The sequence below is a fragment of the Martes martes genome (genome assembly GCF_963455335.1).
Source record: "Martes martes genome assembly, chromosome: 7".
Lineage (NCBI taxonomy): Eukaryota > Metazoa > Chordata > Mammalia > Carnivora > Mustelidae > Martes > Martes martes.
In genome coordinates, this window is record NC_137894.1 from 35,221,931 (window position 1) to 35,246,790 (window position 24,860).

General features: G+C 47.8%; 1 protein-coding gene across 1 annotated transcript in view; it reads left to right on the forward strand.

The window, feature by feature from the left end:
* Positions 1 to 16,829: 16,829 nt before the first annotated feature.
* Positions 16,830 to 24,860, forward strand: part of LOC308346600 (thrombospondin type-1 domain-containing protein 4-like) — a gene marked incomplete at both ends in the record, with an annotated part of 61,802 nt that continues 53,771 nt past the window's right edge. The window contains 2 exons of the mRNA XM_080809667.1: positions 16,830 to 17,005; positions 18,062 to 18,111. Of these exons, the coding sequence (XP_080665793.1) occupies positions 16,830 to 17,005; positions 18,062 to 18,111 (226 nt within the window). The remainder of the gene's footprint in view (positions 17,006 to 18,061; positions 18,112 to 24,860) is intronic.

Below are 24,860 nucleotides of genomic sequence, written 5' to 3' on the forward strand. Positions count from 1 at the left end.
GGAAAGAAACAACCCAAGACCCAGTAAAGAAAGCTTGTAAACCCGGCCACTAGAGGGAGTCGGGAGTCCTCTGAGGTCCTTAACTGTGTGGGTCTGGGACAGCTGCACTTTGGCAGAGAGAAATCCAGATGATACTAGTATCTTCTTAAACCTTCTTAGTTCTTTCTCTCTTTTTTTTTTTAATTGAGGCATTTCAGAATTTGAATATGGACTTCCTAATGTAGAAGGCATAAATATAAGTGGCAAAAAGAAATATGGCTTTCCTTAAAATAGGCTAAAAAAAATCAAACCTGGAAGAACCTGTATCAGCCTGGCAGGTGGAGGCCAACAGCTGACGCTTGCCATAGAAAACATCCTTAATATGGCTCTGATGGGAAGTTGAACACCTTACTGATGAAATGTGGAGGACGTGAAATTAGGGACAGTGAGGGTTCAGGATCCAAAGAGATCTGGGAGACTAGACCAAACCCCCCCCCCCCGCCCCTCTCTCTCTCTCTCTCACACACACACACACACACACAAAATGAGGCACTTAGGCTACCTAAGGAGAAAACATTAGGGAGAGTCCTGCCACACTGGGGTTGTGATTGCCGGAACCACACCTGAAGAACACTGGTGCTGGGTAGCATTCAGATGAGCACGCCCAATCCTGACTAGGGCTGTAGACAGTTAGGAACGGTGGAGAGGACTTCATGAGAATGATTAGCCTGGAGAAGAAGAGGGGTGGGACGGCACTCTGAGATGGGCTAGCACTATGAGAGCAACGCTGAGGCCAGGAGATAAAAGCTACAGGGAGACAGACTTTAGCTCCTGCAGAAGAACCAACTTTCCACAGCTGAAAGCCCCTGAAGGTAGAGGGCAGTCCGGCCACTGGTGGTCTGAGCGGAATTACAATGGCCATTCGTCAGAGGTGCTGGAAAGGGGAGTCAAGCACCCAGCTGAGGCAATATGACTTAGAAGGTCCCTTCTGAGTCTAGGCTTTAGTGACTCTGTCAGTAGAACAGCTTTGAGTGATTTGCCTCGTCTGAGCCACTTCCCATTTCTGTGTCCACCATTTTGATCCCAGTGTCACACCCCTCACCTGAGGTGAATGTGGCCTCAGATCTCAGAACCACTAGCAGCTTGGTCAGAGCTGCCCTGTTGGGTCCTGCTTTGTGGACGAGTAACCCAGCATCCCGATGGCTAGTTCCCTGCCCAGGGTCACACATTTAATGAGCAGTAGCTGGACTAGACTAGACCCTCTAAATACCTTCTCTGTTTCTCAACTCACCTTGCTTTGCTGCACCTTTACTGGAGCAAAGTCATTCTCTCCACCCCGAACCATCCCATACTCCTGGTTCTCTTCCGTGGGTAACCGAGAGTTCCACTGACGTGCTGAGGAAGGGCGCCCACAAGAGAGTGGAAAGTTCCAGGCGAGTTTCTCAGCATCTTCCGGAGGTTGAACCCTTTGCCTCAGTGAGAGGAAAGCTGTTCTGTTACATAAACTAATTTCCAGCTCCTTGACCCCCAGTTCAGTTTGACAGAAGGATATACTTTGTTATAAGTTATTATTTTGTTCTTTGTAAATACAAGATGTTTATAGGAAATGTGTATTCTGAACTCTATGGGCAGAATGAGTCACTACACAAAAATAGTTCTATTATTTAGAATATGTTAATTTTAAAGGGACCTAATAGGTATTTATTTACATATACAATCCACATTTGTGTAAAATCATTTGATCCTACTAACCCAGCTTCCTGCAAAGTTGCAACATGACGTCCTATTCTAAGGTCATAGTTATGATTTAGTATACTGACTAGCCAAATTATTTGGGTTTCAATATCGAATATAAATCACTCTGCTTTCCGACTCGTTCAGGGGCTCTTACTCCTGGCCTCGTACCTGAAACAGGTCTTTCTGCCTCGCCAACTTTTCACCTTACATGTTATGTCTGCTCATATACTCTGCCTTCTCGTTACACCTTAGTTGGAGAATATTAGGGTCTTCTTTTCATCCCTTCTCTTTGTCTTGCCTCCGTCATAGAATCACCAACACTGTTACTCAGGAGGCTTGGTCAGAGCCATGGGTGAGGCAGGGTCTGCTGGGGGGTGCCCCGTTGGGACTGCCGGGGTGGGGGCTCTGGGTTGTCCTGTCACCTGCACAACCGGGAGCAAGAAACTTACTAAATACGCCACTGCCTCCATGTCACCCTTAGAGCGTTAAATTATTGTTGGAGGAGGTCGGGTGGGGGTCGAAGGTGAATTCTGTGAGTAAATGCGATCTGTTTTCTCTTCAGCAAAAACGACAACTATTTTTGTGTATGACTAATTTATTTTTATGATTGTAAAAATACAATAAACTGGTTAAAAGATCTGCGTTGTTAACATGTCTGTGTTTTCTTGGGCCTTATTCCATTTCTACACACGTGGCTTCAGACAGCCCCTCTGAAAAGAACCAAGGCCTTTAGAGGTCAGGGGGCTTGTGAGACTGGCTGTGAGCTCTGCACATCGTGGGGCCCACTTGGAGAACAGAGAAAATGCCTTCCCTACGAGGGATGTTAGGCTTTAGGCTGCTTTATCTCTACGCTGGCCCTCAACCTGGGCTGTATGTTAGAAACACCCGAGGAGCTTAGGATAAGCTATTCAGGGGCACCTGGGTGGCTCAGTTGGTTAAGCAACTGCCTTCAGCTCAGGTCGTGATCCCAGGGTTGTGGGATAGACCCCTGAATCGGATCCCTGCTCAGAGGGAAGCCTGATTTTTCCTTTCCTTCTGCCACTGAACCTGCTTGTGCTCTCATGCTCTCCTTCTGTCAAACAAATAAATAAAATCTAAAAAATAATAATAATAATAAAAAAAGACAAACTATTCAGGTGCATGCAGCACCCCCAGGAATGCCCATTTCCAGATATTTCCTTCAACCTTCCCCAGGAGGCAGGCAAGGTTGGGACCCACTGTGCCCACTCAGTGTGGCCCCAGTCTCTTCAACTGAGTAAAACATCTTCCAACTCCCCTCGGGCTGATTTCACCTTGGTCTTGAAATTAGCCAAGTGTTTGAAAAAAATCTTTCAGGCTATCTTGGTGCCTAATAACGTGAAATAGGACGTAGGTCCTAGTGCCCATTGAAAGCCATCCTGCACGGGAGACATCTCGGGTGGTGCCTGCCCTTGACTCTGTCCTGCGCAGTGTTCCATCTGTAACACTCTCTCTCTCTTTTTTAAGATTTTATTTATTTATTTGACAGACAGAGATCACAAGTAAGCAGAGAGGCAGGCAGAGAAAGAGGGGGAAGCAGGCTCCCTGCCGAGCAGAGAGCCCGATGCGGGGCCGATCCCAGGACCCTGGGATCATGACCTGAGCCGAAGGCAGAGATTTAACCCACTGAACCGCCCAGGCGCCCCTCTCTCCGTAACTCTTTGAAACTCATTTCTGTGCCTAAAATGTGCTTCCCACCCACCTTCTCTGCCTGGAAAATCTCCACACAGTCTCTTTTCTTTTTGATTGTGGTAAAAGTCACTTAACATAAAATTCATTATTTTAGCCATTTTGAAGTGTGCAGGGCAGTGGTATTTAGTACATTCACAGCTTCGTGCAGCCACTGCTGGAACATTCTCGGGACCCCCAAATCCCATTCTTTCAGGGCTGAGCGTTCTTAGCAAATCTTCAGAGCACACCTAGGAAGCTGTACTGTTCTCCCCTTCCGGAAACAAGAGCATTGAGATGCAGAGTCTCCCACGAAGCCTCGGGGGCTCTAGGATTCTACAGCCATCTCCGAGGGGCCGCGCATGCTCTATGGTCCCAGCATATGTTGGTTCTGGTGTCTTTCTCCACATCGATTCCGACCAATGGACATAATTGCACAAGCGCTGGATGACATACTTAGCTGTTGGTGAAATAGTGCAACGCTGTGTAGCTTACTCAGGCTCCCTCTGACGCATACGATCGTGGGCTACATTTGAAGATACACAGCTGCCACCAAGATGGAGATGGCAAGCCTGCCCTGTTTCAGGGCTCAGACCCAGGACGGAACTCTCGGTCTCCCAGCTGTAGGCACCACACATCATACAAGTTCATCAGCCCTCAGGAAAGGGTCCAGAGGATGGTGGCCAGGATGGGGGTGGGAGGGATCTGGAGAGGAAACTCTTCAACCATCTCCCAGACATCTCAGGGACAGCCAGGGACAGGCAAGATTCTGGACCCCTCCAGCACATTCGCAGAAGGAAGGGACAGGGAGGTAGACTTGCGTCCCATAATAGAGAGGCTTAACAATGGAAAAAGACATTTCAACAGACAGTGAGATACTGAAAAAAGAGTGATCAACAGAGGGAAATCTTAAATACGGACTGTACTTAAGATGATGCTGTTGAATCCTTGTAGAACTTCTTGGACGCAATGGTAGTGTTTGGTCAAGCAGGAGTACATGCTGCTGCACTATTTAGGGATGAAGGTCACAATGTGTGCAATGCACATTCACGTAGGTCGGTAAAATTGTGTGTGTGCACACATGTGGAGAGAATATGTGCAAATAAAGTAAAATGCACTTTGGTATTAGTGAATAGTATGTGGTGTTCATTACACTATACTTTTATGAAGTTTGAAGTTTTCTAAAATAAAAAGGGAGTGCAGATAAAGAACAAAAAGAGGATAAGGAGAAGAACTCACATTTTGGCAATGTTTTTCAAATTTGTCTAATGATAGGGGCAACTAGGTGACTCAGTTGGTTAAGCGTCCAACTCTTGATTTCAGCTCAGGTCTGATCTCAAAGTCATGAGTTCAAGGCCTGCATGGAGTCCCCTTAAAAATGTTTTTGTTGTTGTTGTTGTTTATTCAGCCCTCCCTACCACACGTGTGTGCCTTTCGCAGAGGAGAGCTCAGGGGTCTGTAATGCTAGTCCGTTCCCCAGGTGCTTGTTATCAACATCAAGGCGGGGAAACCCCAATTTATTGAGCACCTGCTTTGTGCCCAGCATTATCCAGATCCTTTACATAATTCAACTTAATCTTCACAGCAATGCTTATGAGGCAAGTGCTTCATTTTGTGACCATTTTATGGATAAAATAAATTGGGATCCAAAGAGGATAAGTAACCTGACCAAAGACATGGCTATCCAATGGCAGGGGCTATCTTGAGTTTTCTTAAAGCCTCGTTGTGTAATGAAATCAACTGGGACTTTTTGTTTATTTAAGTGGTGTGGGGACCCCCACTCTTGGATATTGCAGTTGATTGGGGTGGGGACCAGCCATTGGCGGTTTTAAAGCATTCCCAAGAAGTTCTAGCCAGGGCTGAGAACCACTGATAAGGATGTGTCTCCCTCTTTCACATGTATATGAATGACCTGGGATCTTGTTAAATTTAAGGTTCTGAGGTGGTGAATGCTGGGTGGGACCTGAGATTCTATATTTCTAGGAAGTAGGAGGGTGAAGCTGCTGCTTTGAAAATGAGGCATTCAAAGCTAAGAAAATTGCAGGTTTTCTTTTTATTGAGAAGGTGAGCACATGACCCCTGAGATTCTTTATAAAAGTCTTCTTTAAAATTCAGATTCTTAAAAAAAAATAAATAAAATAAAATTCAGATTCTTGGACTTAATCCACCAGTTTACCTCTTCAGTCAAGGAAATGTAGAGGCTCTGAAACTCTTTTAAGCCCCTGCTTATCTGTCACATGGGATTCAATTTATTCAAACAGAAAAAAAAGACAAATTGTGTATCATGAAAGCTTTCATTGCTCACATGTAAAAGAAAGTCTGACTACCCTGACTGAGGGATTTATTTTTCTTTTACAACAAGAAGTCTGGCTGGCATTGGTTAGTGACTCAGCAGTTTTGGCACCAGCTTCTTTGCGGTTCTCTTGACCTCTTCCTCATGGTTACAAGACAGCTTCTCCTGCTCCAGCTATCACATCCACCTTCAGGAGAGGAAGGAGGAAGGACAGTTGCAGGTGCATTGGCCTCTGTGTACCAAAAAAGCTAACACTTTCCCAGAAACCTCTCACATACCCAACAGGCTTCCATTTAGATCCCATTGGCCAAAATGGGCTCCACAGCTATTCCTACCTAGAAAGGAAACTGGGAAGACAGAGAAAGGATTGTCATGATTAGTGTGAACCAATCAAGATCCACCACCGAGTGCTGGACTCACAGCCACTCTGGGCATGGTTGAGATTCTGTGAGCAGAGACACAGGAGGGAACAAACATGGATGAGGCCACCAATGATGTCTGCCCTTAATGAGCACTGACTTCTGGACTGGAGAGACTGAAGGTCAAACACCACAGTGTCTGCTCATCTTTGGCCTGTTGAAGAGCTACTCCTTCAAATGGGTTTAGGCCATCCATCTCCCCTTATTCAACAAATATTTCTTGGGGCGCCTGGTTGGTTCAGTCAGTTAAGTGTCTGCCTTTGGCTCGGGTCATGATCTCAGGGTCCTGGGATTGAGCCCCACATTGGGCTCCTTGTTCAGCGGAGAGTGTGCTTCTCCCTCTCTGCTCACGCTCTCCCTGTCTCTCTCAAATAAATAAATAAATAAATAAATAAATCTTAAAAGAATAATAAAACCAAAAAACACAAGTATTTCTTGAGCACACATTGTGTGCTCTGAGTACTGGGGACACACAAGTTCCGTGAACTTTGCAAAATGCTGTGCATTTGCAGACAGGGAGAGCCCCAAAAGGATCAGTTGGAGTGGATGTGGCCAGGCTTCCAACATGAGCGACCAATAAATGAGCATCAAATTCGGCTGTTTTCCAGTGGCTGTAATGGGTGTTGCTGTACTCACACTTAGAAAGACTCCCCTGGGCAGCATTATTTAAGACCTGGAGCCACCTTGACAGCTGCGTACTGTTCTCTCCATTTTAACCCAAGTCCCACCAGATTGGGGCACTTACTCATGAACACACAGCTCCTGGTGGCCGAGGAATTGGAACCCAGGTCTGTCCAAGCATCATTGCTTGTGCCTGTTCCTCCTCTGCATGGTACTACCCCTTCCACAAGAATTGCAGAAATCCAGGTGCAAGACAAAATTCTCCCCCCTCTCTTTTTTTTTTTTAAATATTTTATTTATTTATTTGACAGGGATCACAAGTAGGCAGAGAGGCAGGCAGAGAGAGAGGGAGAAACAGGCTCCCCGCTGAGCAGAGAGCCCGACGTGGGGCTTGATCCAAGGACCCCGAGATCATGACCTGAGCTGGAGGCAGAGGCTTTAACCCACTGAGCCACCCAGGCGCCCTCAAAATTCCCTTTTTAAAACTAAACTTGGGCCAGAACGTATTCCTCAAACATGTGGTATGCATTACAGATGTTGTTGATGCTGGTGGCTTCACAAGGATTCTCTGGCTGGGGGAGGAGAGCCCAAGCGCATTCAGCTCACATTCAGCGCCCTCTTCTGCCAAAAGGAACCAGAGCCTGAGGGTCAGGCTCACACTCTAACTCCCTCTGCACCAGCCCCACAGCTCGCCTCTGCGGGTGGCCTCTGGGTTACACTTGGGTCCAGCTCGTGGTCTCGCATGCCCGAAACACGCCCCTAGGAGAAAGCACTCTCAGCACTGGGTCAGCGCGGGGCCAGGATCGCCGCCCAACGCCAGCCAATTCTCATGAGCTTTCTGCCCAAATCCATGCTGATTTGGGCAGAAACCTCGTGAGAACCGGCCAGAAAGCCCAGGTGAATTGGCTTTCGGCGATGGGGGCCTTCAGGGGAGCCTCCTGGGCCAGGCTGGGGGTCCCGCATGGTGTGGCCCGAACCTATGGTAAAGCCCTCTAAAGTGCTGGTGCATGCGCCACCCCCAGTCGCCTCTGAATGCCGCCACACCCGACCTCTACTCAGCCCCCTCAACCCCAGCCCGCCTCAGCACCAGCAGGTGGGGCCTGCCATGCCCTTAGGCCTGAACCCTAACCCTGGGTTGGGTTCTCAGGCTTCCGTCCCCAGAGACTTGGCCCTCAAGCTCTCCAGACTGGGGACCCCTGAGCCATACCGCAGGACTCCACCTGCCGCCCAGGAGGAAACCCTGCCGTTGGGAGCTGCGGGAAACACTCAGAGTGGGAGAAACCTGCATGCCCGCCTCAGGCCACGCTCACCTTTGTAGCCCCCTTCTGCCAAAAAAAAAGCTGGAGTGTGAGGCTAAGGCTCATACCCTAACTCAGCTCTGTCCCCAGGAGCTCGCCTCTGTAGGGGGCCTGTGGAAGCCTCGTGGTTCCAGCTGGAGGTCTGGTCGCAGCACGCACCTAGGGACAAATGTTCTCAACATGGGGCCGGTGCACGGCCTTATTAGCCGCTCAACACCGGCCAATTCTCACAGGCTTTCTGTCCAAATTGACATGGATTTGGGCAGAAAGCTCAAATAATAGGCCCGAAAGCCCTAGCAAACTCGCTTCCGGCTCTCCGGTACTTCAGGGGAGCCTCCTGGGTCTGCCCCGTGGTCTTGAGTGGTCGCCGCATGAACCCTGCGAGGAGGCGCTCTAAAAGCCATGCGCACATGTGGCTGAACACTCCGTCTACTCAGCCCCCAGAGTGCCCGTCTCAGTGCTGGCAGATCGGGCCTGATACACCCCTCGGCCCTATCCGAACCCTAGGTGGGTACTCAGGCTTCCGTCCAAAGGGTCATGTCCCCCAAGGTCTCCAGTTTGTGGTCCCAGACCAACACCCCAGGTGTCCACCTGCCACCCAGATGGAAACTGCCATTTGCAGCTGCACAGAACTCTGAGACCGGGAGAAACCTGCATGCCTCCCCGAGGCCACCCCAACCTTCGGTGGCCCCCTGGTCACCAACCCGGAGCCTGACATGCCCCGTGGTGCCTGTCCTCAACTCCGCACCCCGGGGATCCCGCCTAAGTGCCGGCAGATTGGTCCTGCCATGCCCCTAGCCCCTAACCCTAATTCTAAGTTGGGTTTTCAAGCTTCTGTCCCAAGAGGCCTGGCCCCCAAGCCCTCCAGACTGGGGACCCTTGAGCCACAACCTAGGACTCCATCTGCCACCCAGGAGGATATGTGCCGTTTGGAGCTGCACAAACCCTCAGAGAGGGAGAAACCAGCATATATCGCCCCTCACCCCCAAGGCCATCCTCACCTTCGGCGCCCCACTGGGCCACCGACATGGAGCCTGAGGCTCGGCCTGAGCCCCTCCCTCAACTCTGGCCCTGGAAAGCTCCCTGCAGCTGTGGGCCTCAGGGGAGTCGAGTGGGTCCGGCCGAGTTCCCACATGGCCGCAACACCCGAGTAGCGAGAAAGTGCTCTGAACAGCAGGCGGGAGCGCAGCCGAATCACCGCACAACGCTGGCCAATTCTCACGAGCTTTCTACCTAAATCGATATCAATTTGGGCAGAATGCTCATGAGATTTGGCCGGAAACCCCCAGCGGAGCTCACTTCCGGCTGCGTGGGCCTTCGGGGAAGCTGCCGAGGCCTGGCCGGAGGTCTCCAGTGGTCGCGGCCGAGCCCTGCGAGAAAGCACTCTGGAAGCCTGGAGCACGGGTGGCCAAACCCTCCCTCTACTCAGCCCCCTGGGGTTTCATTTTCAGCTCTGGCAGATCAGCCCTGCCATGACCCTAGGCCCTATCCCAAACCCTAGGTTCGATTTTCAGGCTTCCATCCCCAGAGGCCTGTCCCCCAAGCCCTCCAGATTCAGGACCCTGGAGCCACACCCCAGGAGCCTGCTTGCCACCCAGATGGAAACTGTGCCATTTGGAGCTGTGCAGAACCCTTCAGAGTGGGAGAAACCTGCGTGCCCCCCTGAGAACACCCCCAACTCTGCAGCCCCCTGGCTACAAACCCGCAGACTGACATGCTGCCTGACCCCACCCTTAATTCAGCACCCCAGCACCCACCTCAGCACTGGCAGATCAGGTCTACCATGCCCTTAGCTCAGCTCACCTCAGGGACCCCTGTCAGCCCTGGGCAGACCTGGAACTCCTGTCTGCCGTAAAGCTCTGGGATCCCCTCCTTCTTCCAAAATTACACTGGCCCAAGTCATTCATGAGAAAGAGAAAAGGCTCCCTCCTGAATGCTTAGCTTTTGGAGGAACCATCATACTCCTTTTTTTTTTTTTTTCTTTTTTCTTCTTTTTTTTTAACCACCATACTCTTTTCCAGAGTCACTGCAACAGCCCTCATGCCCAGCGACAGTGCAGCTGGGTTCTGCTTTAAGCAGAACATTCCCAGCCAGCAATTTCCTAAGGAGGAAACAGAGAACCTGTGGGATAACCTGACTCACCCAGTGTCAGGCGTGAAATTTACCCCAGGGTTCCTGATGCCAAGCCCTTGAAGCCACCAGCATGCCTCTATCCAGGAGAATTCCCAAAAACTCTCCTTCAGACTTCACCACCCATGAAACTGGATGTCCCTGGCCCAAATTTCCGAATGATTGCAACACACACCTAGCCAGAAAGCGCCCTCAACAGTGGGTGCGAGTTTGGCCTGAATCACCTCACAACGCTGGCCAATTTTCATGAGCTTTCTGCCCCAATTGTTCGTGATTGGGGCAGAAAGCTCGTGAGAATTGGCCGGAAAACCCCAGCAAACTCCCTTCCAGCTGCGCAGTCCTTCAGAGGAGCCGATTGGGCCTGGCCCGAGGTCCGGAGTTGTCACGACCCGAACCCTGCGAGAAAGCACTCTAAAAGCCAGGTGCCTGTGTGGCCAAAACATCCCTTTCCTCAGCCCCCTGGGATGCCAGTTTCAGCACTGGCAGATCTGGCCTGACATGTCCTTAGGCCCTAACCCAAACCCTAGGTTGGCTTTGCAGGCTTCCGTCCCCAGGGGCCTGTCCCCTAAGCCCTCCAGATTGGGGACACCTGAGCCACACCACAGGACCCAGCTCACCACAGAGTAGGAAACCATGCCATTTGGAGCTGCGTAAAACCCTCAGAGCCAGAGAAACCTGCAAGCCCACCTCAGGCAACCCTCACACCCTAACTCAGCTCTGCCCCTGGGGATGTCACCTCCATGGGGGGCCTCCCGGAGCCCCATGTGCCCGGCTTGCAGTCTCCCAGGGCCACAACACGCATCTAGTGAGAAAGCGTTCTCAGCATGGGGCCAGCGCGTGGCCCAAATCGCCTCCTGGCGCTGGCCAATTCTCACGAGCTCTCTGCCCAAATCGACATCGATTTGGGCAGAGAGCTCGTGAGAATTGGCCTTAAAGCCCTGGGAAACTGCCTTCTGGTGACAGGGGCCTTTGAGGGAGCCACCTGGGTGCAATCCGGGGTCCTGCGTGGTGTCGCCTGAAGCCTATGGGAAAGCGCTCTAAAGGGCGAGTGCACGTGCGGCTCCAGTCTCTGAATGCCAGCAAAACCTGTCCTCTACTCAGCCCCTCCAGGGAGCCCGCTTCAGTGGTGACAGGTGGGCCCTGCCAGGCCCCAGGCCTGAACCCCAACCCTGGGTTGGGTTCCCACGCTTCCATCCACAGAGTCTTGGCCCTAAAACCCCACAGGTTGGGGACCTCTGAGCCACACCCCAAGAGACTGCCTGCTCCCCAGGAGGAAACCGTGCCATTTGGAGCTGCACAGAACCCACAGAAGGGGAGAAACTGTATGCTCCCCTAGGCCACTGCCAACTTTGGTGGCCACCCTGCCACAAACCTGAAGTGCTGTCTGACCACCACCCTCCACTCAGCACCCTGGCAATCCCACCTCAGCACCTGCAGATCTTTCCTGTACTCCTACACTCTCATGGGACTCTTCACGGGTCATATTCTGGAAATAAATGTCATGTCAGGGCCCCAGAAACCTCTGACACTGGTTACAATGAGACTCTGGGATGTCAATGGAGTCCCAAGCCATGGGCCATCTCAGAGTTTGTCTGCAAAGACATGGTTGGTGGGAAATCCGCGTTCTGACAGAGGGTGGAGGAAGTTGGAAGAAACTAGGCTTCTCCATCATGACAGCACAAGTGACCTAGGCCAGGCCCGTGCCAGTGCCACAGAGGGCCTAGGAAGCCAGGTGCTCCTCAACATTGCTGAGGGCTGAATCACACTCATCCTGAAGCCCACACATGCCAGATCCTCCACTAACTCGGGAGAACCCCATATGTACTCATGGTCTTTGCCTGAACAAGATGAGCATCTATGTGGTATATAATTCGCAAGATATACCCACCAGGCAATGGGGACTGACTCAGCCAAAAAACACGTACATGGAATTCAACCACAGACAAATGTGTTGTGGAAGCTCGAGGCTGACAGAGAAATGGGATAGGGAAGGGAATTCTTCTTGAGGCCTTCATTGTTGGCCAATCTCATTATCAACTTTTTTTCCTTTCATGGGCAGGGGCCGGGGTCTGGCAGGATAGGTCCCAGTGTCTTCCCACTCTGCCACTGGAAAAGAAGAGCCCTCTCCCCCATCATCCATCGTGTGGCAGATCTGGGGTCGGGGAAACTACCACCCATGGGCCAGATGGACCTCCCCCCATATTCTCCCAATCCAGTGTGTCTGGAACATTAGTTATGGACGTTCTGTGGCTGCTTCAAGCCGCAAGGCAAGAGTGGAGTCATTGCCGGAGACACCACATGGGCTGCAGTGCCTCACAGAAGATCTTTACAGAAGACTTTCCAGAAAAGTCTGTGCCGGTCCCCAGTCTCAGAGATCCTAGGATCTTGTCCCTTCTATGAGTAGAACGTAGCACCTCCTAGGTCAAATCTAATGTCTTCACCCCCAGAGGCAAGGACTTCCATCCTTTTAGCCAAAACACCATCTCCATCCGCCTCTACGGATGCCTTGAATGGCACGTCTACAGGTCTGCAGCCCAACGGGAATTCACTGTCATTTCCGTGGTGGTGATGCTCAGAAACGGAGGTGTGAGTGTGAACGTGTGGGGGTGAGCATGTGTTTCCTCTTTGGTAGCCACAGTGTGCAAGGAGAATACAATACAGTAGCGTGCTTTCTGTCCCACAGAATGGCCACGCCATGTGGTTGCAGAGTGCTCTCAGAAGGAAGCCACCTTCATAGAACAAACTTCATCTGGGAGGACTCCCAAGTCCCTTGTCCTGGACACTAGGTTCCACCGAGGCTGGGGGCACACAGAGGGACAGAGACTCCCCCTGCCCATCAGGGTTTTGGGGGACACCTGCCATTCCAGGACCAAAGATCCTGAAACCATTCATCTGCCTGTCATCCAGCCAGGCATCTGTGAGAGAGATCTCAAGCAGAAAGGACACACCAAGAGACAGCAAATGACAGCCTTGTGTGGCAAAGGCCATGAGAAGGGACACTTAGGAGGATGGGGGGTGTGCAGGGTTGGCCAGACCGTGGGGGAAGGGGGATCAGGGGTGCTCCAGGAGGATTTCACAGCTGTGCCCTTGGGTGGCTACACGTGTCATTGTGACCGGGCATTGGCCAGACTGGAAATGACAGCATGGGCGAGGGGCGATGTCCTTAAACTGACTTCTGTAAGGCAACAGTTTGGTAACAAGATTTCTTTCAGTACCATTTCATGTCCCATGAGTCCCTGAGTCCCTAAAGCTGATTGGGTAGAACATGAAGTACGTTGTTGGCCATGGCTTTCATACCTGAGGAGCCAGGGGCAGAACACACCTGATATTTCTTTTTGTTGCTTTCAGAGTAGGATGACTTTTCCCACCTTCATCTGGGACCCCAGGACAGGGAACAAAGGCAACAACAGACCTACACTTCAAAATGTCCACAGAAATCTGAAAACCCACATTCTCACAGGAGCTCAAGGTTCAGGACCAGGGTGACAGAAAGGAGAGGCCAATAGCAAGGAACCAAGGGAACAGGTCATGTGCAAGTGAGCTGACCCACTTCTCTACCTGTCCGAAGCAAGCCAGGCCTGACAGGAGGGAGTCCCACCTGCACCTGGCCAGGCTGTTTGCTGCCCTTGAGCAGAGCGGAGGATGGGCTGAGCTGGGTGTGGCTGTCGGGGGAGATGGCCAGCTGGCCACCGATGCTACCTGCTGAGTACCTACAGGACCAGCTCCTGGTCCTCAGTTAAGATGAAACAATCATTCTGTGTAGTGACCTGTTTCCAGGGACAAGCCATGTGCTCAGTGCTTTGGTGACCATATCTTCTCCCACTGTATTTTTTTAGAAACATCTTAGGCTGGTAAGACTGACATACACAAAGCTGTCACTAGTTAATGTATGTAACTTGACCCTGACTCTAACCCTAATATCTAGTTAAGATATACTCAATGTAGAATATTGCTCGTATATTAGAGGATGGTTTTTAGGAGCTAAGGAGTGGAGGGACCAACCTTCTTTGGTCTTACTCTCCCTTGAATCCAGTTAAATGGGAACATATTTGGCCACGTGCTATCTGGAGAGTGGCCACACGGGGGCAACAGTGAGTCGACAATGCCCCAAATCCCACTGCAAAGCCCATTCTTCATCCTGTCAAGCCTTGTTCATTCAATGTCTGCAGGTCATTGTACAGATGATGCAAAGTGTGATGTTGCTGAATTTCTTGAAAACCAAACTAATGCTTTCAACCTGTTAAGAAGAGAAGATATTTTCTAAAATCTTGGACTTAGGCAGCCCGTGAAGGCCCAGGGGCCTGGGAAAGGGCTGTCACTGTGGAATCTATTCAGGTCTACTTAGGAAACAAGGATGGCTTCTACTCCACTTCTTTTCAAGAAGAATTTGTGTCACCTAACAGCACTGAATCCACACCAATCAAAGAGTGCAAAATGGTGCAGCTCAGAGGAAAACAAAGCAGAATCATCCGCCTCCAGAAGCAGAGAAAGAGCCACCCCCGGGAACAAAGAAGATTTAGCAGGAAGGTTCTATTCAGGCCAGTTGGCATTACTGGAGATCCTCTGGAGCTAGAAGGCCCCCAGTGCGCCCGGGGGTCGTGGGTCAGGCAGAGCGCACACCCTGATGCTGCCCTGTTGGAACCCGGGATGAGTCTCCTGGTCCCTTCCTCCTTGAGACACCCCCTACCCCCAAGCGACTCCAGCCTGCTTCTTGGAACTCCTATCCCCTTTCTGACCCCATCCTTCACTTTCCCCATTCCTGCCCTCAGATAGAGTATGTTGAACTACTTATTGTTCTGTCATTTACATGTTTTGGGTCATGTCTGCTGTGAAATGATACCTCGCATCATCTACCCTGATGGAGAATCCCTCATCGCATTGCCTGACTTTGCTGTGCCCTCACCGTGTCATGGGGTTAGTGTCCTGGGCAAGGTCCTCACTAAGCCGGCTCAGCGGTTGCAGTAAAGGTCTGACCCAGGCACTGCAATTTTTTGGCAGTTAAGGCAGCACAGCCCAAAGCTTGGTTTGGGTTCAGGATTTCTCATGGCAACTCAGCAACATTGGTGGCCTGGGGGCACACCCTGAAGACACTTGCTACTCCATTGTTGCCCTGGTGAGTCCATGGAACAGCCATTTTGTCCAATGGGGGAACTCCATAGGAGCAGGGATGATGGGAGTCAGAACTCCTGAGATAGAATCCATCTTGGAGACACCCCAGAACTTAAAAACATTTCAAAATAGAGCTACCCTATGACCCAGCAATCACACTACTTGGTATTTACCCCCAAAATACAGATTGAGTGAAAAGTAGTGACACCTGCCCCTAATGTTCCTGCTGGCATTATCCACTCTAGCCAAACTATGGAAAGAGCCCTGATGTTCATGGACAGATGAATGGATAAAGAAGATATGGTTCATATCTACAATGGGATATTATTCAGCCATCAGAGAGGATGAAGACTTACCATCACATCCACCTGGCCGGAACTGGAGGGTATTATGCTGAGCGAAATAAGTCTATTAGAGAAAGACAATTGGCACATGGGTTCACTCACATGTGAAATAGGAGAAGCACCACAGAGGATCAGAGGGTAAGGCAGGGAAAACTGAATGGGAAGTCATCAGAGAGGGAGAAAAACCACGGGAGACTCTTCTTTACAGAAACAAACTGAGGGTTGCCGGAGGAGAGTTGGATGGGGGATGGGAAAACTGGGTGATTATGCGTTAAGGAGGGCATGTGATGCAATGAGCACTGGGGTTATACACACCTGATCTATTATTGAACACTGCATGTGAAACTAATGATGCTGACATTCAGTTAAACAAAAAGAACTGAAGCAAACACTCCTAAAAATCTGAATGGAACCACCAAAAGTACTGAACAGCCAATGCAATGTTGAGAAAGAGAAACAAAGCTCTAGGAGTCACAATTCCAGATTTCAAGTTATACTGCAAAGCTGTGGTCATCCTAACAGTATGGCACTGGCACAAAAATACACACAGTGACCTCGGGAATGGGAGAGAAGCTCAGATATAAATCCACAATTGTGTGGCCAATGAGTGTTCCCTAAAGCAGGGAAGCATATTGAAAAGGAAAAGGACTCTCTCCAACTAACGGTGCTGGGAAAACTGGGCAGCTACGCACAGAAGAGTGCAATTACTCTGCTTCCTTATGCCATACAGACACATAAACTCAGAACAGTTTCAAGACCTCAGTGGAAGACCTGAAACCATAAAAATCCTATAAGAGGGCACAGACAGTAACTTCTTGACATAGACCAGAGCAACATTTTTCTAGACTGTCTCCTGAGGCAAAGGAAATAAAAGCAAAAATAAACAGCTGGGACTGTATCAAAATAAAAAGTTTCCGCACAGCAGAAGAACTAGGAAGAAGTAATAATAATAAGACAACCTACTAAAAGGGAGAAGATATTTGCAAATATCCTATGTGGTAAAGGGACAGCGTCCAAAACATGTGGAGTGGATACAACTCAACACCAAAAAACAAACAATCCAGTTAAAAAAATAGTCTGAAGACATGAACACACATTTCTTCAAAGAAGAAATACATATGGCCAATGGTCCCATGAAAAGATGTTCACCATCACCCAAGCTCAGGAAAATGCAAATCAGAAGTATAATGAGATATTAGCACATACTGTCAGAATGACTCCCATCGACAGTGCAAGGAACAGCAGGTGCTGGGAGGATGCGGAGGAAGGGGACCCTCGTGCACTGTTGATGGAAAAGCAACCTGCTGCAGCCGCTCTGGAAAACAGTAAGGAGGGTCCTCAAGACGTTACAAATGGAGCTACCCTGGGATCCAGCAACCGCACTACTGGGTATTTACCCAAAGCATACAAAAACAAGAACTCAAAATGATACATGCACCCCTATGTTTCCTGCAGCATTATTTACAAGATCACAATATGGAAGCAACCTGTGTCTGTTGATAAAGTGATAAATGAGCTGAGAGATGTGTGTACACACATGCGCGCGTGCGTGCGCGCGCGCACGCGCACGCACACACACACACACACACACAGTGGAATATTACTCAGTCATAAAAAGAATGAAGTCTTGTCATTTGCATCCACACAGATGGATCTAGAGAGGATTATCCTAAGTGAAGTCAGTCAGTCAGAGAAAGACAATACCATACGATGTCACTCTTGTGTAGAAATAAAGAAAGAAACATACAGAAATAAAGGAGAAAAAAGAGACAAACCAAAACACAGATTCTTAACAACAGAGAACAAACTGACGGTTACCAAAACGGAGGTGGATGGAGGGATGAGTGAAATCAATGAAGGGGACTGAGAGTACATTTTTCTTGATGAGCAGTGAGTAATACACAGAATTACTGACTCACGCTATTGTACACCTGAAACTAATATAACACTTTAGGCTAACTTGACTGGTATTAAAATACACAATAAAAAAGATTTTTCTTTCAGTAACCTATTTGAAAAAGCTTTGATACACAATGTTCATATGCCCTACTTGGGAGTACTTGCTCATCAATATTTATTCATTCTATGGCTCCAATTCAAATTCCACTAAATTCTTATATTTATATAAATATAATTTATATAAATATAAATATATAATTTATATAAATATATATAAATATAAATATATAATTTATACAAATTCTTCTATTTTACCTGTTAATCCTAGCCCACAGGAACCACGGTCCCTTTTCATCCAGGATGAGCACCTATGCATTCAAGAGAGTGTAAGCAGAGAAAGATGCTATGTTATAATCCAGAAAGCTATCATCGTGTCTGTTTTAGTATGAGATGGTCATAGAGTGTGGGACAGGTTTCAGAGCTGGTTTGTTCTCTATCCTGGATCACTAATTCAGTGGCCATGACTTTGATCCATTTGGCTACTAGATTTCCTGTGGACGAGCTTGCTTCCAAGTGCATCCATGGAAGACACAAAGGTGGGTGGGCTCAGTGTGGAATAGGAAAAGGGTCAAGTACGACCAGGATAAGATCCCTCCCCTGCTCCAAGAACTGTCATGGGTGCGGGTATGGGAGACCGAAGCAACGGGAAGCCACCAAGCTCCCCAGCTGAATGCTGGGGGCACAGGTCAAGGGATCTCGTGATGTGGGGTGTGGAGGCTGCTCAGAGCTACCTCTGAGAGGGAGAGGGGAAGGAAAAAGAAAGAGAAACTGCCTGCCCCTGGCCCATGCCACCTGCCCACCGCTCCTGGCACACATGTCTACACTGCTGACAGCCTGGTCTCAGGATGGGCTGGCTCGGGTCCCTCAGCACTCAGAGGGGCAGCTGGCTCCAGGGCTCAGGGACATGCAGAGGGTGGTGGCAGGGAAGGCTGGCCCTCCAATGTCATCCCCTCTTTGAGCAGACAGTGCTGAGGACTGCTGAAAACCCACTGAGAGATTTGAAAGACATGCCACGGATGAACTAAGGCACAGAGAAACAGGAAACAATATTGGTTTTTAAGGTCAGAGCTGTCACCTGAGGAAGTATGACAGCTTCCCTGAGGAGGACTGAGGGGAGGGCAGGCCAGGCTGAAAAGGAAGACGTGGCTCTCCTGATTGGGGACCTGCACCCCCCTTCCAGGGCAGCACATCGTCCTCACCTCACAGGGGACCGATGGAAGTGTTCCCTCAGGGGACTGAGAGGGCTGCCTCTTGAGAAGGCTATCCTGGCATCGGCTTGCACAAGGCAGAGGATGAGGGCCAGATGGAGGGAGAGCAGTGGTACCCTGGGGGGCCATGGGACAAGAACAGAGGCTCATCAACATGAAGATGATAAAAATAGGAGGTGGCAGCATGGGAGCCCCTGGCATGAAAGTGCCACTGGCACAGTGCCCACAGCTACAGTGACTGGGTGCCTTCTGTGTCAGGCACGGTTCACTTCAGTGGACTCCAGTTTAGTGCTGACCATAACCCTAGGAAGTGTGCACCACTACCACCCTCCTCTCCCCATGCTGCTGCTAGGGATCACAGTCACCAGATCCCAATTGGTTTTCATGGAAACAGAGCACTGGCTCCCACCACTCCCACTCCCTCTCTGGTGGATGTCCAGTGTGACCCTCGTGTCTGCCAGAGACTGCTGTCTACTTGTCTTCACACAACTCAACAGACAGGAGGGGGTCCCTGAATTCCACAGGTTCTGATGAGACAGATCCATAGGCCCCTCAACCCCACCCACGACCAACACACAATGGCTCACTTGGGACCTTGGCTATTGTCATGAAACTCACCATACCCTGTTTCTGTCACTTCCAACAGAAAGTCAGATTCTGAGGCCCCAATTTACTGTATATCCTGGTTTATGACCTGGGGCCATGCCATGAACCCACATGGCAACTGTTTGTTAAAGAAGGCCACCCTGCACCTCCTGGAAAATGTTTCTAAGGAAGTACATGCCCATCAGGGATACAGTGTGAACAGTGGTACACAGCTGGCATGGTAGTAATCAATAATTCTAACAAGGGTTGACCACCTCCCCCAGCCCCAGTCTCACAAAACCTTCCTCTGTCCCCATGGAAGTCATGGTCTGCCCTCGGAAAATGCCCCAGGAAACTAACCTTTAAACTGAATGCTCCCTTCCCACACTGGTTCAAATCTTGTCCAACCACAATACTATGCAAGTAGAAATCAGTCACAAGAAGAAAATGGGACAGTCACAAATATGTGGAAATTCAACAACATGCTAGTTAACAACCAATAGTCAAATAAGAAATCAAAAGAAAATTTAAAAGTATTTTGAGGGGTTCCTGGGTGGCTCAGTGGATTAAGCCTCTGCCTTTGGCTCAGGTCGTGGTCTCAGGGTCCTGGGATCAAGCCCCACATCGGGCTCTCAGCTCAGCAGGGAGTCTTCTTCCCCCTCTCTCTCTACCTGCCTGTCTGCCTACTTGTGATCTCTCTCTCTGCCAAATAGATAAATAAAATCTTAAAAAAATTAAAAAAAATAAAAAAATAAAAGTATCTTGAGACAAAAAGAGAACTTATACAAAGTTATGGGATGCAGCCTAAGTAGCTCTAAGGGGGAAGTTCATAGAAATTCAGGTCCTCATCAATCCATCTGAAAGCTCTCCAATAACAAACCTAATATACAAGGGATAGAATTGGAAAAAACAAACAAACAAACAAACAAACAAAACAAAACAAACAAAAAAACCAAGCAAAGCCCGAAATCAGTAGACAGAAATAAAAAAAGGAAAGAGGAAATAAATCCAGTGGAGACTAAAAAGACAAAGGATCCATGAAAATATGGGATGCCATTTTTGGGAAGATAAACCACACTGACAAACTTTCAGCTTGACTCGCCAAGAAAGAGAGAGGGCTCAAATACAATGAGGAAAGAAAGATGATTGATTCCCGTCTTACATCAAAGTCCTAGAGGAGAACACAGATAACAACCTCTTCAACCTTGGGCACTGCAACTTCTTGCAAAACATGTCTCTAAAGGCCAGGGAAACAAAAGCAAAAATGAACTATTGGGACTTCATCAAGGTAAAAAGCTTCTGCACAGCAAAGGAAACAATTAACAAAACTAAAAGGCAACCTGCAGAATGGGAGAAGATATTTGCAAATGGCATGCGAAATAAAGGGCAGATAAAGGTCTGGTATCCAAGATCTACAAAGATCTGCTCAAACTCAACACCCAAGAAACAAAGAAACCACTCAAGAAATGGGCAGAAGACGGGAGGGAAGAGACATTTCTCCAAAGAAGACACACAAATGGCCAACAGTCCATGAAAAAATGCTCCACATCAATTCTTGTCAGGGAATTCAAAACCACAATGAGATACCACCTTCCAGCAGTTAGGATGGCTCAAATTAACAGGACAGGAAACAACAACTGTTGGCAAGGATGTGGAGAAAGGGGAACCCTCTTACACTGTTGGTGTAAAACACCAACTCTGGAAAACAGCATGGATGTTCCTCAAAAAGTTCAAAGTAGGGCTGACCTATGACCCAGCAATTGCACTCTTGGGTATTTACCCCAAAGATACAGATGCAGTGAAACGAAGGGACACATGCTCCCCAATGTTCATAGCAGCAATGTCCACAAGAGCCAAACTGTGGAAGGAGCTGAGATGTCCTTCAACAGAAGAATGGATAAAGAAGATGTGGTACATACATACCATAGAATTTTACTCAGCCATCAGAATTTTACTCAGCCATTTGCATCGACATGGGTGGAACTGGAGGGGGTTATGCTAAATGAAATCAATCAAGCAGGAAGGACAATAATCATTTGGTATCACTCATATGTGGAACACAAGGAATAGGACAGAGGACCACAGGGCAAGGAAGGGAAAACTAAATGGGAAGAAATCAGAGAGGGAGACAAACCATGAAAGACTCTTAATCATTGGAAACAAACTGGAGGAGAGGTAGGTTGGGGGGCGGGGTACTTGGGTGATGGGTATTAAGGAGGGGACATGTGGTGATGAGCCCTGGGTGTTACGTGCAACTAATGAATCATTGACCATTACATCAAAAACTCTACCTTGGCTAACTGAATTTAAATTAAAAATGTGAAAAACTTAAAAAAAAGAGAAAGAAACTTGAGTTATTACAAAGAATATCACAAAAATACAAACGATCATTGAGAGTACTATGAGCAAGTAGAGGCCAACACCTTGGACAACCTAGAAGAAATGGATAAGTTCCTGACAACAACCTAGAATGAACCATGAAGGGGAAAAAAAATCTGAACAGACTGATCACTAGTAAAAAGATTGATTCCATAGCCAAATCCTCCCAGGAAACAAATGCCCAAGACCAGACAGTTTCACCAAGGAGCTCTAACCAGATGGTAAAAGAATTAATACCAACTCTTTCCAAACTGTTTTTTTTAAAGGAGAGAAAAGGGATGCCTGAGTGGCTCAGTGGATTAAGCTGCTGCCTTTTGCACAGGTCATGATCCTAGGGTCCTGGGATCAAGTCCCACATTGGGCTCCTTGCTCAGTGGGGAGTCTGCTTCCCTCTCTGCCTCTGTCTGCCACTCTGATGGCTGGTGCGTGCTCTGTCTCTCTGACAAATAAATAAATAAAATCTTTAAAAAAATAAAAATAAAAAAGGAGAGAAGGGCATACGTCCAAACTCTTTTCATGAAGGCAGCAGTACTCTGGCTATGTTCAACTACAGTTAAGTAGTTTCCCTTGAGGGCAGGCTTTGTTGAGGAGAAAGCAGTTTGCTCTGGTTAGTTCTTTTTCTTTTCAATTTTTTTTTTTTTTAGCTTTTTATCACTGTTTTCATTACTGTGGAAAATTTCAAACATTCACTGAAGTAGAAGGAATAGCATAATGACTTCCAAAATACTGAGCATTTTATCCTGAATAATTATCTCAAATTTCCCCCGCCCCTGCCCTAAAAGTGGGGGGAGTTTTCTCCATTACTTATTGAGGAAACCTAGTCAAGCTCCTGGAGGTGTATCTGGTGGGGGCCATTTTATGACTCTTCTCCCCTGGAGTTTTTAGCTCTGAGAGTTGTTTGTGTTGAGCCTCTAGGAACTCAGCAACTGGACCTCGGGTTTTCCACCCTAGTTCTCCTTCAGTGTGATTTCTGGAGTCTTTACTGCGTAACTCCCGTGTCTTCCTGTGTTTGTCTCTCTGGTGTTGGGGGCAGGTGATGTTTGCCCTGTGTCCTGTCTTCTCCTAGCCTGGAAGAGTTACAGATTTTTCAATCTGTTTAGTGTTTTCATTTGTTATAACTTATCAAGAAATTCCAAGTTCTTTACATGTGGAGCTGGGACTGGAAATGAGGGTTTTTTTAAATTAATAGATCATATTTTAGAATAGTTTTGGGTTATAGAAAAATGAAGCAGAAACTGTGAATTTGGTATATATCCTTTTCCTCCACATAGAGTTTCCCTTAGTTTCCCATGGTAGTCATTTCCTGCATTACTGTGATCCCTTTGTTAAAATTGAATCCTTACTGATATACTATCATTTCCTGAGGTACATAGTTTGTGTTAGAGTTCACTCTTGGTATTGTATATTCTGGAAGTTTTGATAAATGAGTAGTATCATGTATATATTTCATTACAATGTGCTACAGAGTATTTTCACTGCCCTGTACTTTCCTTTGCTGTATCTACTTATCTTTCACTTGTGTCCCTAACCCCCACCAATCACTTATCTTTATACCATTCCATATATATGTCTTCTCAGAATGTTGTTTAGTTGGAAGGATACTGTATGTAGTCTTTGTGGACAGGCTTCTCCATAATAAACATTTAGGGTTTCTTCCTGTTTTTTCAAAACTTGATAGTTTGTTTCTTTTTATTGCTGGATAATTTTCTATTGTTAGGATGTACCAATTTATCTGTTCACCTGTTGTATGACATTTTGGTTGTTTCCAAAATTCTACAATTATGCAGGAAGTGATAGAAACTTTACATGCAGCTTTTTGTGTGAACACAAGTTTTCAACTCATTTGAGTAAATATTTAGAAGAGTAACTGATGGATATTGTGATAAGACTGTGACAAACTTTGTAAAAAAACTTCCAAACTGTATTCTACATGTAAGCAGTTAGACCATTTTCTTTCATGCAAGCAATGAATGAGAATTTCTGTTGCTGCACATTCTCATCAGTATTTTGGTGTTGTCTGAGTTTTGGGTTTTAATCATTCTACATGTATAGTGGTATCTTGTTGTTTTAATTTGCAATTCCCTAATGCTGTAAGACACTGAGCAGCTTCTTCTGTGCTTGCATTTGCCCTTTATTTTTTCTTCTCAACTTGTGTCCCTTTTATGTACTTTTTTTTCTTACTATGTTAGCAAGGACTTCCAATACAATGCTTAGTAAGGGTAGTGAAAGGGGATTGCCTTGCCTTGTTGATGATATTTATTTTAAAGATTTTATTTATTTATTTGACAGAGATCACCAGTAGGCAGAGAGGCAGGCGGGGGGTGGGGGGAAGCAGGCTCCCCCCTGAGCAGAGAGCCTGATGTGGGGCTCCATCCCAGGACCCTGGGATCATGACCTGAGCTGAAGACAGAAGCTTTAACCCACTGAGCCACCCAGGTGCCCCTTGAGTGGAGATTTTAATATTATAATGAAGCAGAGGTAGGATGAAGGGAAGGGGGCTCTGGGCATGTTCCGAGAGACCATGTAAACTAGATGGAGCACTGGCTGTGATGAGCACTGGGTGTTGTATGTAAATGATGAATAACTAAATTTTACACCTGTAAAATATTACACTGTAACTATAATATTACACTGTATGTTCACAAACTGGAATTTAAATGACAGGTTGACACTAAAAAATAAGCAAAATAAAAAGTAAATAATAAACTAGATGGAGTGTGGGGCTCCTTATCTCAGGTAGGGAATGCAGGGCCTCGCTTACTTATGACCCAGCACTGGGGCTTTTCTACTCATTTAGTGTCTCTGATATGGCTAGTCTCTTTCCTTGTCTGATAGACTGTTCATTTTTTTGCAGTCCCTTTTTCCCCTTAAAGTCCTTAATAACAAGATTTTTGTTTTTGTTGTTGTTGTTGTTGTTGTTGTTGGTGGTGGTGGTGGTGTAATTTTGACACTTTCTAGTAGTTCTGCAACACATGTGCTTGGGCAAGTAGAGTATAGATCACAGAAAATAGCTGGGAGCCTAAAATAACTTTGTGTCACAGACGCTATGTCTCCTGGGGCACCTGGGTGGCTTAATGGATTATCCAGCTCTCTGCTCAGCAGGGAGCCTGCTT